Source organism: Sordaria macrospora, chromosome 1 (genome assembly GCF_033870435.1).
Source record: "Sordaria macrospora chromosome 1, complete sequence".
NCBI lineage: Eukaryota > Fungi > Ascomycota > Sordariomycetes > Sordariales > Sordariaceae > Sordaria > Sordaria macrospora.
Window position 1 is genome coordinate 1,149,409 of NC_089371.1, and position 16,199 is coordinate 1,165,607.

At 52.8% G+C, this 16,199-nt stretch overlaps 6 protein-coding genes across 6 annotated transcripts; 4 read left to right on the plus strand and 2 right to left on the minus strand.

Moving 5' to 3' along the window:
- The first annotated feature begins 232 nt into the window (after positions 1 to 232).
- On the plus strand, positions 233 to 1,917 carry SMAC4_05036 (uncharacterized protein). Its single transcript, XM_003352874.2, has 2 exons — positions 233 to 718; positions 813 to 1,917. The coding sequence occupies exons 1-2, from the start codon at positions 510 to 512 to the stop codon at positions 1,006 to 1,008; spliced, it is 405 nt and encodes a 134-aa protein (XP_003352922.2). The 5' UTR covers positions 233 to 509; the 3' UTR covers positions 1,009 to 1,917.
- Positions 1,918 to 2,856: 939 nt separating this feature from the next.
- Positions 2,857 to 4,024, plus strand: SMAC4_05035 (uncharacterized protein). The gene is made up of 4 exons (XM_003352873.2): positions 2,857 to 2,984; positions 3,286 to 3,465; positions 3,584 to 3,735; positions 3,802 to 4,024. The coding sequence occupies exons 1-4, from the start codon at positions 2,972 to 2,974 to the stop codon at positions 3,919 to 3,921; spliced, it is 465 nt and encodes a 154-aa protein (XP_003352921.1). The 5' UTR covers positions 2,857 to 2,971; the 3' UTR covers positions 3,922 to 4,024.
- A 93-nt stretch (positions 4,025 to 4,117) lies between these two features.
- On the minus strand, positions 4,118 to 5,772 carry SMAC4_05034 (uncharacterized protein). Its single transcript, XM_003352872.2, has one exon. The coding sequence runs from the start codon at positions 5,535 to 5,537 to the stop codon at positions 4,599 to 4,601; it is 939 nt and encodes a 312-aa protein (XP_003352920.1). The 5' UTR covers positions 5,538 to 5,772; the 3' UTR covers positions 4,118 to 4,598.
- Positions 5,773 to 6,442: 670 nt separating this feature from the next.
- SMAC4_05033 (uncharacterized protein) lies at positions 6,443 to 9,502 on the plus strand. Its single transcript, XM_003352871.2, has 2 exons — positions 6,443 to 6,799; positions 6,876 to 9,502. The coding sequence occupies exons 1-2, from the start codon at positions 6,586 to 6,588 to the stop codon at positions 9,305 to 9,307; spliced, it is 2,646 nt and encodes an 881-aa protein (XP_003352919.1). The 5' UTR covers positions 6,443 to 6,585; the 3' UTR covers positions 9,308 to 9,502.
- Positions 9,503 to 11,204: 1,702 nt separating this feature from the next.
- Positions 11,205 to 13,006, plus strand: SMAC4_05032 (uncharacterized protein). Its single transcript, XM_003352870.2, has 5 exons — positions 11,205 to 11,356; positions 11,594 to 11,612; positions 11,718 to 12,013; positions 12,094 to 12,477; positions 12,554 to 13,006. The coding sequence occupies exons 1-5, from the start codon at positions 11,318 to 11,320 to the stop codon at positions 12,788 to 12,790; spliced, it is 975 nt and encodes a 324-aa protein (XP_003352918.1). The 5' UTR covers positions 11,205 to 11,317; the 3' UTR covers positions 12,791 to 13,006.
- A 505-nt stretch (positions 13,007 to 13,511) lies between these two features.
- SMAC4_05031 (uncharacterized protein) lies at positions 13,512 to 15,602 on the minus strand (the record flags this gene model as incomplete). Its single annotated transcript, XM_003352869.1, has 1 exon — positions 13,512 to 15,602. One exon carries the CDS (start codon positions 15,600 to 15,602, stop codon positions 13,512 to 13,514), a length of 2,091 nt encoding a protein of 696 aa, XP_003352917.1.
- Positions 15,603 to 16,199: the final 597 nt, after the last annotated feature.

Below are 16,199 nucleotides of genomic sequence, written 5' to 3' on the forward strand. Positions count from 1 at the left end.
ATAGGGGTCGATAACAGTGAACCACTGACTTCACAGCGTCTGGTCTGGTAGAGACTGCCCCAGTCCTAGGTAGCTGTTCCCGTCGGGAAGGTCAGGTCCGGGTCCGTCACAGTTTCCTTGGGATCTACCATAGGGGCCTGCCACTGGACGCACGGGTTCGGTTGGTGAAGCGTGGAACTGGGGTAGGGTCCAGGCTCCCTCAAGGCTGGCGCTGTCTTCGACCCTGTCACAGCGCGGGGACTGACTGTAACATGGTCAGGATTGTCGCTTCAAACCTTGGTGTTTCTGTGTCTTCCTGTCAGAAGAAACACTCATCCACTTTCATACTTTGTGTATCAAGTACTTGCCATGTCATTTCTGGCCTTCTCAACGACAGTCATTCACTTGATTGTCAGGCAGCGCCTGCCATGCACAGTCATACATAGCAGCTGCATCGCTTGAAATGGTAGCCACGACGGCTTCAACTCCTGTACTTAAAGCCCAGGCCTGCCCGTAGCCTGGTGGGGTCAATGGACCTCTCCCTCTTCATCGCTCATCAAGGTATAATCCACATTACCAAGTCTACAGAAAACCATTGTAATCTCATTCGCACCAACCGTACAAAAATCAAAATGTCCGGTAACAACGGTAACAACAACGGCAAGGGCAGCTCCAAGAGCCAGTCCTCCAATCAGTCCTCCAACAATTCCTCTGGAGGAGGTTCCTCGTCCAACTCCAAGTAAGTGGAGCACCACCTTTGCTTCTCTCTATGCGCCTGATCAACACCCTTCGTCAACAGCTTCCGACTAACCTTCCACCTCCCATCTCTATAGAGTCGCCCAGTTCTCCGAAGCCAAGCCCGGCCAACCCATGTCTGACTACGAGTACCTCAAGCCCTGGGGCGGCAGGACAGGGTTTATGGCTTCCTACGGAATTAAGCCTACTCCCGAGGGCTTTGAGGAGTCCAGAGAGCTGATCGATCAGATGAGGGAGAAGTCGGGGTTTGGCAAGAGCCCTTACCGCGAGTAGGAGGGTTGAGGAGTTGGACAACTGAGGTATTGTCAATCTCAAGTTGACAGAGGAAAGCAGCAGATATATCAGCTGAAAGGATGGCGGTTTGCGCAAAGCCAACAACGGGGTTCAAAGGACAAGTTGATATTTACATGGACCATGTAAAGCATTCATAGCATTCCAGCATCTGAATCATTATGGCATGGCCTGAAATTGAAGCCACACAAAGTTGAATAGCCTCCTGGTGGTGGGACCTCAGGGTATTACCATAAAGTGATGGAAAAATTAGCCGAATGGATGGAAAGACCCAAACTTGAAGTGCAACTCGAGAATTGTGCAAGGCATTCATTCTCTCTTCTGGCTTGTGAAATGTGAAGAGTGGGAGGCAACCAACCTTGTACATATTGACATGCCCCTGCAGTGATGCGGCCCTCTCAATGGAAACATCCCGGGACCTCAGCAGCTCTAAAAGAAGGGTCGTTGGCCTGTGCTTTCATCTATCTTATCGTTCGTTTGATAAGGCACATTGTCGTCACAAACCTGAACCCCTCATCTGATGCTTGCTTGTCATCCCATTTTCAGAACATCCGGATCCTCTCAGATTTGTTGTGGGTAATACTGATCTAAACTCGTTCAGTATCTTCACAACTTCTAACTTCAGGAAACGCCTGTTTCAAAGGGATAAGATTTCATGAAACATAGGAAACAGGTAGCCAAGGCATCGGGTCGAAATGGTGAAGCGGCGTGTACAGCCTTGGCTGCTGGGCGTTTGTGAAATGTGAACAGTGTTAGAGGAAAGGGTAAAGTGACCAATCAGGTTCCGAGTTTGTTTACAAAGTGAAAGTACCCCTGGGTGCCTGGATCTGTATCAATTGCCAGGGGCTTCCTTTCAGCAGCTGTTTGTTTGGTTTTCTGCAAGGCAGTCTTCATATTTTGTTTTCCAATCAATGTTCGACTGACCTCAGGCTCTGTATCTTGGGCCGTTCAAAGCCGACATGTTTGAAGCTGGAGGAATTGGGTTCGAAGTGCTTCAAACTTCACCGGGGAGGAAAATCATCATTGACTGTTGGCGCATGGCGTCTGAAAGGGAATGCCTCACTCAGCCTTCGGAATCTCTCCCTGCCGCGGCAACATCCAACAATGGGCTGTGTTCGGATTTCAACACGATTGGAGCCTCTTTCAGCCCTATGGCAACAACCGCGAGGTCTAGGTAAACTGTGTGGACAACTAGGACTTTGGAGGTCATCCGAATCTGCCTCAGCGTCGAGGTTATCAAAGATCTTATCAGATGGTCGGATCGACGGGGTTAAGCCAAAATTGGTGAGAACAGAAAGGAAGCCAAAGGAAACACCCCACTCCATGAATTGCGTGCTGGCCTGAAACAGCCCCGCCGTTCAATGACACCAAAATGCTGGCCGATGTCGTCGTGTCGGTAGGTTTTGCTGGCAAAGCTTTATGTTGAGCTGTTGTTGTGGTTGTTGATGCTGTTGCTATCGACGGTCCGGGCCCAAAGATGTTGAGTACAAATGCTCTTATATAGCATATCGAAGAGTGGAAATCAAATTTTCAATTCTCTAGTAGAAACACCAAAACATCAACATCTCCATGTTCCCACTTGTCCTGACAACGGCAATGCCAAGACCGCCTTATGACGGGCTTTTCCATGTGTTGCCGGAAGTGATGCCGAATTTGTAAGCGCCACTCAATCATATCAGGAGAACGAGATGACGGCAATGCGGGGTTGCTGTGGTTCGCTCATCCCCTGACGAACCCCACCTGGACGCCAGCGATCCTCGGACGCCGGACTTCTTCCTGTTCCCCAGTGGCCCCCCGCTTCTTCAGTGTCCAAGTATAACGCAGCCGATTTTTCTCCCCAAGATCTTCCCTTTTGCTGCTTCCTCTGCTTCCGAAGTAAACACACAACCTAACAAGATACCCGAACCAAACCGCTTCTACCCAAGCAACTTTTAAATCCGTCAAAATGGTCAAGGCTGGTAAGCATAATCCCGTTTGCAATGCGTCACATTCAATCCCGCTTGTCAATGGTTCTCGAGGTTGCCTTGGGTTGCGGCTACCCATCCGCCATCAGACGATCCGAGTGGAGGGGATCGGTTACCCACGCGGTGGTTTGAGCGAGTTTCTGCCTCATGGCCGGACACCTTGATGGGCACTTTCAATCGTCACCTTCCTCGACGAATGACGCAGGACGAACTGCGAGAACCTCTCTGGCTACCCGGGACCCTGCATTATTGGCTAGACAACAATGGCTAACCTCTTCTTCTTTCACCCATCCAGTCGCTGTTCTCCGTGGTGACTCTAACGTCAAGGGCACCGTGATCTTCGAGCAGGAGTCCGAGTCCGCTCCCACCACCATCACCTACGACATCTCCGGCAACGACCCCAACGCCAAGCGTGGCTTCCACATCCACACCTTCGGTGACAACACCAACGGCTGCACCTCTGCCGGCCCTCACTGTAAGTCACCCGAGATCCGAGTCCCCGAGAACGTCGTGGGACGTCGGGAAGAGAGAGAAGAGAGCGATCATCATACCAGAGCAGTAGACTGACCAATGTGCCCTTACCCACCACGCAGTCAACCCCCGTGGCACCACCCACGGCAACCGCACCGACGAGGTCCGCCACGTCGGTGATCTCGGCAACCTCGAGACCGATGCTCAGGGTAACGCCAAGGGCTCCGTGACTGACAACCTCGTCAAGCTCATCGGCCCCGAGTCCGTCATTGGCGTATGTTTCTTCCGCCAGATACAATTACAACATTTCGTTTCCTCTTGCTAACTTGTCCTCCAACAGCGCACCGTCGTCGTCCACGCCGGCACTGACGACCTTGGCAAGGGTGGCAACGAGGAGTCCCTCAAGACTGGCAACGCCGGTCCCCGCCCCGCCTGCGGCGTCATTGGTATCTCCCAGTAAACGTCTCGACCGGTTGGGTGGTTTGCGTTGTTAGATTGTGGTAGCCAGAGAATGGTCTGCTGTCAAGCGGCGTGAATAAAAATGTAAAAGTGAAGAATCAGTCTCGTCCATTACGGAAGCTTGTGACTGTGAACCAATATTTGTTGACTTCCCATCAGAGAAAAGCAAACCACCATACTTGCCTCGTGACACCCGAAATTTATCTATAAATACAGCTTTGTAAGCAAACATGCTACAGCACTCAACCGAGGAAACTGGCCTGTCACCACGAATGGAAGCCCTGCATGTCTCTTCTCCAACTCGTTCTTTTGCCATGAAGCTTGATCCTTGCTTGAAGCTCTAGACTAGCTCAGGAGCTTGGGCAGCTGTCACAGCAACATATCAAAGTGGAGACGCCTGTCTGTCATGCTCCCAGCCGTTTCCAGGTACCGCGTCGGTTGACATGATTGGGAGCTTGCGGAAGGAAACGGCTGTTGAGACAACAATGATATAAATAGTTCAACAAAACTTTACGTGCACATCAATTATTATCCAGAATATGTTCACACTATATCTACGGGCCTGAGCATATACGAGCTAAACACCCACCTTCATAATAAAAGAGATACTCACCACTTCACGCCCAACTTAAGCTCTAGAACTACTCCGCTTCTTCATCAACGCGAACGCCCTGAGGCTCATCTCTGACTCTTCCTCCTCCGCTCCTCCTCCTTGTCATAAATATCAATCTCATACGCATCCACAACCAAATCATCCCCAGGAGCAATCACCAGCACGTCCCACCTGGGGATAGGAAATTTCATATCCAGCTCGGTTTCCACGCCCGCCCAGTCGTCAACCTCCTGCCCGTAGGCGCAGATTATGTGGAGTTCCTTGATGTTGGTAAACTTGGAGATGAGTCGGAGGTCTGCCACTTCTTCGTTGCTAAGAAGGTCTTGCTGGAATCGAAGAGCTTTGATTTTCGAGGAGTAAGATAAAAAATGGTGGAAAGGGGAGGGGCCGAGGGAGAGCATGTCTTTGTGGAAGTTCATCCATACGTAAGGACGATGACGGGGTGGTTCTTCGAATGGGTCTGGGCTTGGTGATAGTTCTGTTTGTTGTTGGTGCTGTTCGGTGTCCTCTGGTTTGGAACGTTTCTCAGTTTCCGATGTGGGTTCCTCGTTTTCTGGTTTAGGTTCATCACCGGCTTCTTTCCTCGCAACCGGTAAATCTAAATCCCAAAACGCCTTCTCATAACCCACCTCAGACTGCCCTAAATAATTCCTCGCCTCCTGACAAGCCTGCAACGGCGCCGGCACCGGTGTAGATGAAAACAACGGGAACACCTCGTATCCTTTTGGCGTGACTTTGGTGAATCTCTTGCTAGCCTGGTCGTGATCCGCATCGTTCTTGCTGTAGTTTACGCGGACCTCGACGATGCGAGGCACGACGGTCATCTCCCATATCCGCAGGCGAACATCCCGTGGAAGACGGGGGAACTGGGGGAAGGAGAACTGCGGAGTGGGAGGCTTTATGTTGCCTCCGCCTCGAGGGGTCCCGCGGGGATGAAGCATCAGTTCTTCATGGTGGCCGCTGAGGCCCCAGAAGGGAGGGTGAGTACTGCGTCTGCTGAACATGTTGAGAAGTGCGGGTGGGTACAATGTCTGCTGAGCATTTCGTGATGTATGAAGTTATTCAAGGAGCTGTAGTCTTTTGAGGGTTAGAATGGAGCTGCTTAAGAGAGGTTCTCAGCAGCTCAATTGCTCAACTTGAGGGCTTCACTTAGGAAATCATTATCAGGTTTTATAGATACTCTTTCAACGCAACTCTAGCTACCAGACTTGTCAATTTCAAATTCCTGTCTACCTCTAGGCAACAGCTGAGGTTGGTGATGCTATGAGAGATGCCAAGTTGTCTTGGGCTTTGGATATCATGGGTACTTATAGGTACATAAGCTGAAGGCGGCTGACAGATCGAGTGAGAAGTACCTACGAAGTCCCTCTCCGCAACCCCCGAAACAGGTCCCCTGGGCGGGGAGGCGTTTCCAGAACAGCTGTCGAGGGGCTCTTACCCCACATTTCAGATGGGGCGAGGTTGGATGAATTGGCGAAAGCTGTCCAGATTGGGCCAGCACCAAGGGAAGCCGTGACACACCGACCGACAGCTGTCCTTCCACCTGCCGCACCTTTGAGAGCTTCCGTCCCATCCACCACGGTACCAGTCAGAGTCTCAACTTCAACTGAAATTTCCCCTGTCTGCTACTCTCCTCTACAATCTCTCCTTTTCCCATATCACAACTTCTCTACACGCTTTAGTATATCACAACTCCAGAGCTCTCCTTTACTTGCTGAGCTCTTGTTTGTCTCTTTTTTATTTTTGATCAGGTATGCAAAGACAGCTCCCCCACCGGTTCTTCCCCTCCCGTTCTCCGCTGCAAAACATTCGGACCACAGCATGATCGAAACACCGAGCCAAAGCTTCATGAAAGATATCGGCCTTGGAATTTCTGCATCCTCGAGTCTCAATGATCACTCGGAGACCGATACGGTCTCAGTTGGCACCTCGGTTGCCACATTATATATCAATGATCCATCTCTAACAGCACCATCTTCCAGTACTACACCTTAATACTTCCAGCCACCCTCGACTGTTACCGCACAAGCTCCACCTCGAATATCTCTAGCCATGTCCAGCTTCTTCGCTCAAGTAAAATCCGTGCTGAGCGGTGACACCCTCATCCTCGCCAACCCCAAGAACCCAGCGGTCGAGCGCCAGTTTTCTCTTGCCTATGTCACTGCTCCTCGTTTGAGCAAGGATGGCGACGAGCCATTCGCCTTCCAGTCCCGCGAGTTTCTCAGGGAACTGACCCTCGGCAAGCCCATCAAGTGCACTGTTCTTTGTAAGCTTGCTTGCCCCCTTCTGTTTTGCCCTAGTGGCATCAACGCCAACAACTGCTAACTCGGAACCTCCAATAGACACCATCCCCAACTCCGGCAGGGAATATGGCATTGCGCAACTTCAAGACGGAACCGAGCTTCCAGAGGCTGCTGTCAAGGCTGGCTGGCTCAAGGTCAGGGAGGATGCTGGCAGGAAAGACGACTCTGAGGAGACCCTCGACAGACTCGACAAGCTTAGGGAATTCGAGACCCAGGCAAAGAACGAACAAAAGGGCCTTCACGCTGGCAAGGATGGCTTCATTGCGGTCCAGAACGACCTCGGTGGCCCTGACTTCCTCAACCAGTGGAAGGGCAAGACCGTGGACGCCATCATCGAGAAGGTCATTAGCGGAGACCGTCTCCTGGCCCGTCTTCTCCTTAGCGACAAGAAGCACTACCAGGTCATGACTCTCATTGCCGGTATCAGGACACCATCGACTGCCAGGACGAACCCCTCCACTGGCCAGGTGCAGCCTGCTGAGGAATATGGCGAGGAAGCCAAGAGATTCGTCGAGACCCGCCTCCTTCAGCGCAAGTTGAAGGTCAAGATCGTCGGTGCCAGCCCTCAGGGCCAGCTCGTTGCTGCCATTCTTCACCCCAACGGCAACATCGCCGAGTTCCTTCTCCAGGACGGCCTTGCCCGCTGCAACGACTTCCACTCCGTCTTCCTCGGTGCCGATATGGCTGCTCTCCGCGCTGCTGAGAAGAAGGCCCAGTCCGCCCAGCTGCGTCTGCACAAGGGCCATGTTGCCAAGGCCACCGGTGGTGCTAAGGATCTCGATGTGACTGTCAGCAAGATTGTCGGTGCCGATACCATCCTTGTCCGGAACAAGGCCGGCGAGGAGAAGAGGCTTAGCTTGAGCAGCATTCGTGGTCCCAGAGCTGGTGAGCCTTCCGAGGCTCCCTGGAGAGAGGAGGCCAAGGAGTTCCTGCGCAAGAAGGTTATTGGCAAGCACGTTCGCGTCTCGATTGACGGTTCCAAGGCTGCCACTGACGACTTCGAGGCCCGTGATGTTGCCACCGTCACTCGTGATGGCAAGAACATTGGTCTGATGCTTGTTCAGGAGGGTTACGCTACTGTCATCAGGCACCGCAAGGATGACACTGACCGTGCTTCCAACTACGATGAGCTCCTTGCTGCGCAGGAGACTGCTAAGGAAGAGAAGAAGGGTATCTGGTCTGGCAAGAGCCCCAAGATCAAGCAGTACATCGACATGTCTGAGAGCGCGCAAAAGGCCAAGCTTCAGCTTTCTACCCTCTCGAGGCAAAAGAAGGTTCCCGGTATTGTTGACTATTGCAAGTCTGGTTCTCGCTTCACTGTCTTGATCCCTCGCGAGGGCGTCAAGATTACCCTGGTTCTTGCCGGTATCCGTGCTCCTCGTGCTGGCCGCACCCCTAAGGAGCAGGGTGAGCCCTTCGGTAACGAGGCTCTTGAGTTGGCCAACAGACGCTGCAACCAGAGGGACTGCGAGATTGATGTTCACGACATTGACAAGGTCGGCGGTTTCATTGGTGACCTTTACATCGGCCGTGAGAGCTTTGCCAAGATCCTTGTTGAGGAGGGTCTTGCTACCGTTCATCAGTACTCTGCTGAGAAGTCTGGCAATGCTGCCGAGCTCAACGCTGCCGAGCAGAAGGCCAAGGAGGCCCGCAAGGGTCTTTGGAAGGACTGGGATCCTTCCCAGGATGTCGCTGAGGAGGAGGAGGAGGCTGCTCAAGCTGCCCCCGAGGTTGAGCTCACCATCAGGGAGAAGCGCAACGACTACCGTGACATCGTCATCACCAATGTCGATGCCAACGGCAAGCTCAAGATCCAGGAGGTTGGCCCGGGCACTGCTGCCTTGACTACCCTCATGAACGAGTTCAAGAAATACCACAGCAACCCTGCCAACAAGAAATCCCTGCCTGACGCTCCCAAGACTGGTGAGCTTGTCGCCGCTCAGTTTACCGCCGATGGCGAGTGGTACAGAGCTCGCGTCAGGTCCAACGACCGCTCGGCCAAGGTTGCCGAGGTCGTCTACATTGACTACGGTAACTCGGAGAAGCAGCCCTGGTCTAAGCTCCGCCCTCTTGACGCTCAGTTCGGCGTCCAGAAGCTCAAGGCCCAGGCCATTGATGCTTCCCTGTCCTTCGTCCAGCTTCCTTCCGCCACTCACTACCTTGATGAGGCCATCAACATCATCTACGAGTTGACCGAGGGCAGGCAGCTCGTCGGCAGCTTTGACTTCATCGACAACAAGGAGGGCCTCAGCTACATCACCATCTACGACCCCAAGGATGCCAAGGACCCCGATTCGTCGCTCAACCGTGAGATTCTTTCGACTGGCTACGCCATGGTTCCCATGAAGCTCAAGCCGTGGGAGAGGAGCCCCGTGTTTGAGAAGACGCTCAAGTCGTACAAGAAGGCTCAGGATGAGGCCAAGGACTCGCGTCTTGGTATGTGGGAGTATGGCGATATCACTGAGGACTAGGATCTCTCGGTGTTTATGCCGGAGAAATCGGTACTTATGCCAGAAAGGTGTGTGGCTTTCATGAAATTATAAGGAGAAGAGCAAGGCAAGGCAAGGCAAGGCAGGGGCGTGCAAAAACTGATGATATCCTTTGGCGTTGTTGATGATGATTGAAAGGGAGAAAAAAACATAGGATAATTATATGATTTCGAAAGTGCTCAACTTCTGTTTTCATGATATGAAAATGCCTGTGAACTCAAACTTATGACTGTACATGTACAGATGTTGACTGCCGATCGCCGGAGCTATGAATAGGAATCTGGCGGTGTTGATGGTCAGGAGTTCTGGAAGTGTCGCCGTCGCCGTCAAAATGGCCGGCCGGATAAAAAGGGAGTGAGAAACGTGGCCGGGTAAATTGGTCAGGTCAAGCTCCCCTTGCTCTCGTCTCCATTTGCACCGAGCTATGGAACCGCAAGTCCCCTGCATGGAGGCTGGAAGAATGGCAGAATGGCAGAATGCATTCAAAGTGCCCAATGGTAGAATTCAAGAGATGCGCGTGAGCTCAATGGTAAGTGGTTGCGAAAGATTATTCTTCAGACCGACATTTAGATTCAATACGAGGACTGTCATCGGCAACGAAGGGAAAAGCAGGTCGGCGTGAAGCAAAAGAGGAAAATACGTCGATGACTGCAACTTGTAACTGAAGTAACTGAAGTGACCCCATTCGGATCGGCCGGGGCCTGACTCCACTGATTCTACATCACCGCTGGTGGGTTGTGTGACGTTATGGCATCACTAACATTCACGCTACGGTGCACTAACAAACCCCAACCCCCAAACAACTACCCCCACGCACGCAAAGACGCTACCCATAAACCCACGACGGCACCTGACGGGAAGGATAATGTTGTTTACGGCGTAGGTGCATTGCTGCAAGATGTGGTCAAATTAGTGATGAAGGAATCGAATGGAATTGGAATTGATATTCGGATTGGGAGAAGGAAGAGAAACGGTGTGCCGGATGAAAGGTGCTGTTGATCAGGACAACAGATGGAAGCGAATGGCTTGGGGCTGGAAATCCCGGGAGGAAAGGTCGGCAGTGCGGCCGAGGCGGTAGAGGCGGCCATCGAGGTGCTTGGTGCTTGGTGCTTGGTGCTTGGATGAACAATGGTCAATGGACTCGCCACATGTTTCTGATCAAACCGGCCGTGCTGTGCTGGCCTGAAATGGCAAATAGTCAGTCGGAGAGTGTGACGGGAAGGGAAGGGGATTTTGGGGAGTGTAGTGTAAAAGTGTCAAAGCAGAAAGCAAAGAACCACAGAGCTTCTCCAAGAAGGCGTGGGAGTGGTACGGTAGGTAGATCAAGGGACCACCCTGATGGGTGTTAGCTGCTTGGGCTCCTTTGGTGTCCGAGAGGAGTTTCCGGACCTTGCAGAAGTGCCCAAAGGAACGACCCAAAGTCGGGGATCAGACGTGGTATTTGAGGACATTGAGAGACGGGACGAAGAAGGAACTAGATTGGATTGACAGGAACTGAACTGAACTGAACTGTCAGATTGTCAATGCTCAAAGAGGCGGATCGAGACGGCGGCGATAGTTGTACATGCAAACCGGATGCCGGGATGGAAAGATATATGACGATGGTGAATGATATCCCCGCTATTTGGCCGTGGGAATGGATTCCTAGGTGTCATGTTTTAACCAGGACAAGAACTGAATGACAAAGATCCCTCGTCTTCCGTTGCAGGCACCATCCACACAACAATTCCACTATCCGCTAATAACGTAGCGAAGCGTGCCAAGACGTTCAGCTATTTTCCCCGTCATTCCCCAACGGAACACCACTTGAAAGCGCAACTGGTCCCCCTTCAACAACTTCGCCTGATTTCCAATTCCTTCCCATCTTTCTTCTCTACAACAAACATCTAACGACTTTTTTTCTGCTTTGATTGATACCCTTCCCCAAAAAACACCAACGACAAACCACACTCACCTCTAATACTATTCAACTCATACACATCATCACCCAAAATGTCTAACTCTCTCGAGCAGCTCAAGGCCTCTGGCACTGTACGTTCAATTCCGTCATTCCTGTTTTCCCCTGTGTACCCCGCCAAACCCCTCATCCGATGATTCGGGGGCTTTTTGTTGTGAAGCTTCCTAGACGAACCATCGCAACTCGATGAGGTTTTGCAGCAATGCGAGATGCTTCATTGTATCTCTCTGTCCGCGTTTTGCGACATTCTTGGACAAATTTGGAGAACAAGCTGCTAACTGAACCGCTGCATCTTTTTGCGCAATGTATAGGTTGTCGTCTGTGACTCAGGTAAGCAAGCTTCTTTCCACCAGCTTCTCTCCTCCTCCGATCTAGGAGCAGCAGCAGAACATACATCGTGACACCAATGATGCTAACGATTTCTGACAACAACAGGCGACTTCGCTACCATGGCCAAGTACAAGCCCCAAGATGCCACCACCAACCCCTCCCTGATTCTCGCTGCCTCCAAGAAGCCCGAGTACGGCGCTCTCCTCGACGCCGCCATCGCTGAGGCCAAGAAGGGCCCCGGCTCCCCTGAGGAGAAGGTTGATGCCGCTCTCGACTACCTCCTTGTCCAGTTCGGCAAGAAGATTCTCGAGATCGTCCCCGGCAAGGTCTCCACTGAGGTCGATGCCGCCCTCTCCTTCGACACCAAGGCTTCGGTCGACAAGGCTCTTCACATCATCAAGGTACGTTTTCCTCACACAACATTTTCGCCCCCTGGACTCCTTAACTTAAAAGCACATGCTGACTTGTTCCTCCACAACAGCTCTACGAGGCCGAGGGTATCTCCAAGGACCGTATCCTGATCAAGATCGCCTCCACCTGGGAGGGTATCAAGGCCGCCGAGATTCTCCAGCGTGACCACGGCATCAACACCAACCTTACCCTCATGTTCTCCCTTGTCCAGGCCATCGCCGCCGCCGAGGCCGGTGCCTTCCTCATCTCCCCCTTCGTCGGCCGTATCCTTGACTGGTTCAAGGCTTCCACCAAGAAGGACTACTCCAAGGAGGAGGACCCCGGTGTGCAGTCCGTCAAGCAGATCTACAACTACTACAAGAAGTTCGGCTACAAGACCATTGTCATGGGCGCTTCTTTCCGCAACACTGGCGAGATCACTGAGCTCGCTGGCTGCGACTACCTTACCATCTCCGTATGTTTTCTCGCTTCCCAAATTCATTGAAAAAAAAGAAAATAGTTTTACTAACAGACACACTCAAAAAAAACAGCCCAACCTCCTTGAGGAGCTCCTCAACTCCGACGCTTCCGTCCCCCAGAAGCTCAACGCCGACGGCGCCACCAACCTCTCGCTCGAGAAGAAGAGCTACATCAACAGCGAGGCCAACTTCCGCTTCGACTTCAACGAGGACCAGATGGCCGTCGAGAAGCTCCGCGAGGGTATCTCCAAGTTCGCTGCTGATGCCGTCACCCTCAAGGACATCATCAAGAAGAAGCTTTCCGAGTAAGCGTGGTGTGGATGATGTTGCTGCTGTGTGGTAATGGTTATGGGTTATTTTTTAATTATAGAATGAACAAACAAAAATGGATGATTGATGACTTCTTTGGCAACTTGTTGTGTCCGTCTGCTTGCGTGCGTGCGATTCAGAATTGATTTTGTATGTATATATTTTCGGCGGATAGGTCAAAATGAAAGAGTGTTTTGACTTGTGTAGTACTTAATGGCGTGTTATACAATTGGCGGAGTTCAAACGTTTGTTGGCTTGAGATGACCGTATGCATGGTTTAACGGTAGCTGTCATCTGGAACTCTGTATACATTGGGACGAAAGTGAAACTCGATGTTGAGCATTGTTGGATGTCAACGTGAGTGGCATGTGGGCGATTTCATCTCGTCTCTCTTTAGTCTTTATACGTTACTCCGTCTCTTCAGCATCTCTACACCATCTCTTCACCACCAATATCACATCACATCTACACATACACCTGCCACTTCACTTTACTGCTCTCATACAGAAACTCCATTACGCTACTATTGTACATACAACAAAGTTCGCTAATAAACGATCCATACTCTTTCTGTATATCCCATGATACAAGTAGACTCAATGCAATCTACGTTCTCTCTCTATTAACTAACAACCCAGCATAATCCAGCCCAGCCAGTCCAACCCAGCCCACTCATTATCTTTCCCTTCCCTTTTTCTTTTATAACACACAAAAAAAAAAATCATTCATCATCGTAATACCGTCTACTAATAATAATCGGCCTCGCCGGGTCCCAAGGGCCATATATCTCGTTCTTGTACTTTTGCAGTCCAATCAGCCACCAACTACACCCGCCCATTGCCAATGCGGCAATCAGACAGGAAACGATCATGCCTAGGACGGAATGCTTGAGCCACGTTTGCCAGCATTCGCAGATACCTGTCATCCCTGCTATCCACATTACACCAGTATCGTCTTGTTCTCGCACTATTAGGTCACCTGCTTTTGTACCGGTAGCTGTCCCTGCGCCTATCGTTCCTAGTGTGGAGGGAATAGGTGACGGGGGACATGGCGCCCCGATGATAATCCCCACACCGGCTCCGGCTCCTAGTAGCAGGAGGATGGTGAGGATGACATGATACCGAAAGGAGCGGTGGCGCGCGTAACGCCGGAAGACGGGGAACAGGCCGAAGACTTCGATGCTGAAGAGCGTTAGAGAAAAGACTTGGCCTGTGGAGGGCAGGCGGGAGGCGAGCACGGTCGAGGCCATCAGGGCGGCGTTGGTGGAGAGACTGGCGATGGGGAATTTGTGCTGCGTTGGGATGGGGGCTGTGCCGCCTCTTGCGGCTGGGCTGCTCGTTGGAGCGCTCGTCGGGATAGTGGGAGTAGAGGTTGAGGTGGTACCACCGGGGACGATCGGCTTGCTGTTGGTGTTGGTGCCGGTTCCGAAAGCGGATGCAGATGAGGACGAGGATGAGGATGATGAAGGCCCGCTTGAGGGTGGGGAGGTTGAGGTCAGGGTTGGGATGGGCGTTGCGGTTCCAGTCACACCTCCGACTCCGACTCCGGCTGGCGCTGGGGTGGACCCGCCCATGACTATACCGCCGGTTTGGTTGGAGTGAGGGTTGGTTATGGTTGCTTGCGTGAACGGGTTGTTGTTGATGGAGTAGTCGAAGAAGAAGATGTTGATGGCAAGCAGCCAGAAGGAGATGGCCCAGATGGAATCGGAGGATGTTGATCGGGTCAACGACTTGAGAATCGGGGAAAGACCCAGCAGGGTGAAGTAGATTAGAACAGCGGACTTTATGGTGGATAAACGGAGCTGGAGGCGGCTGTTCCCTGGGATGACGCCGCCGCCGCGGACCGGAGAGGAGGTCGAGGATCGGTGTCGGTGGTGGCCGTAGTGAGCTTCGTGGAAATCGGCGACTGATTGAGCCCGCGAGCCGGCGCGGGAGGCGGCGGCCGTAGAGGGCTCGATGCTGGCGGAACGTGAATCTGCCGGACCGATGCCGAAGCGGGGGATGTGTAGATGTTGGTCGGGACGCGGCGACGGCGCAGCTGAGGGTGGTACAGAAGCTGGAGTCGATGTTGCTGCTCCCGCTCCCGCTCCCGCTCCCGAAAGACTGACCATGCTCGAGTTACGGGTTGGGCCCCCAACAGAGTCCTGGCGCCGTACCGGACGAGGGTCCCGTCCCCTATCCGAATGTATAGTCCCGTCCATTGCGCCTTGCGCTTTCAGACTCTCCTCCCCTACCCACCAATCCCATAGTAGCCAACCGATGAAGGTGGCAAAGCTGCTGAAGCCTACCACGGACACGGGACTGACGCGCTCCTGGAAGATGCCGACGAAGCAGACGATGAAGATGATGACGGAGCAGACTTGTTGGACAATAACGGTCGAGTCGGCAACGAGGGGCCAAAAGTCGTATGGCTTGACGCGCGGGTTGCGCTGGAGTTTCTCGAGGAAGGTCGCCTGGTCTGTGTAATTGTCGGGGTATGATTGCTTCACCCAGAGCAGCTTCTGAAAACGTCTCGGCCTTCTCCTGCTCCTGCTCCTGCTGCCATCTTTGCGCCTGGTATGCCTGGGGCGTAGCTCATTGGCGGAGGCGCCATTGGGGGCGCTGGTGCCGCTACCACTACCGTCTACGTTATAGAGACCGGTTCGGCGCGGCGGAGAGACGGGAGAGTAGGCATCTTCGGGGGCCAGATGGGAGGGATCGGTGCGATGCGACTTGAGACTAGCGGGCACGGTAGAGGATCGGACGAGGGGCGGGAAAGGGGTTTCGAAGTCGGAGGATAAGGCGGCTTGGTGGAGGCCCGAGGGAGGGGCCATGGATCAGAGAGGTTCTCCCTCCATGCAAAGGTGGGCTCGTCACAAGAGGGGGGGGGGGGGGTGTTCTTTGTCGAGATGTGGTCGCGCGTCGAGATTGCAATTCGCAGCAGTTGGTGACGAAGGGGGGGGGATGTATGAGGTCAGAGTTGTCCGGGTGCTACAGCTGGTGGTGCCCCTGTGCCGGACTCATGGATGCGTGACGCGATGTCGGATGTAATGCCGGATGGATGACGGGTGATAGTGACAAGTAATGGCACAGCAGGTAGGAAGCAAACCTAAGAAGCTTTTTTGTTGCTAGCGCTGGTTGGCGTCAGATGGAAAGGGACAACCTAGAAAGGAACCAGGGGAGGAGGCTGGGAATTGGTCCATCCAAAGCGAACATTCGAGGAAAGAAAGACTCCAGCCAGTGATGGTTGAGGCTGACCTCAGTGTCGGTGGAGATGCTTTCCATTGCAGGTGTCCAGGGCTCTGTTGTCCAGAACGTTGAACCCCCAAAGTGTCCCATGTCTTGGCAGTCTATTGGCAGCTTCCTCAGCGGGGTGCACGGACCATTCATCCACCCATTGAGTTCGGCGTCGGCAGGGCCAGATCGCCAAG

Coding starts and splice junctions, on each gene's coding strand:
- SMAC4_05033 (XM_003352871.2), top strand. CDS start 6,586: ATGTCCAGCTTCTTCGCTCAAGTAAAATCCGTGCTGAGCGGTGACACC. Junction 6,800..6,875: donor CATCAAGTGCACTGTTCTTT/GTAAGCTTGCTT, acceptor AACCTCCAATAG/ACACCATCCCCAACTCCGGC.
- SMAC4_05034 (XM_003352872.2), bottom strand. CDS start 5,537: ATGTTCAGCAGACGCAGTACTCACCCTCCCTTCTGGGGCCTCAGCGGC.
- SMAC4_05036 (XM_003352874.2), top strand. CDS start 510: ATGGACCTCTCCCTCTTCATCGCTCATCAAGGTATAATCCACATTACC. Junction 719..812: donor GGTTCCTCGTCCAACTCCAA/GTAAGTGGAGCA, acceptor CCATCTCTATAG/AGTCGCCCAGTTCTCCGAAG.
- SMAC4_05035 (XM_003352873.2), top strand. Junction 3,466..3,583: donor CACCTCTGCCGGCCCTCACT/GTAAGTCACCCG, acceptor CCCACCACGCAG/TCAACCCCCGTGGCACCACC. Junction 3,736..3,801: donor GCCCCGAGTCCGTCATTGGC/GTATGTTTCTTC, acceptor GTCCTCCAACAG/CGCACCGTCGTCGTCCACGC.
- SMAC4_05032 (XM_003352870.2), top strand. CDS start 11,318: ATGTCTAACTCTCTCGAGCAGCTCAAGGCCTCTGGCACT. Junction 12,014..12,093: donor AGGCTCTTCACATCATCAAG/GTACGTTTTCCT, acceptor CCTCCACAACAG/CTCTACGAGGCCGAGGGTAT. Junction 12,478..12,553: donor GCGACTACCTTACCATCTCC/GTATGTTTTCTC, acceptor CAAAAAAAACAG/CCCAACCTCCTTGAGGAGCT.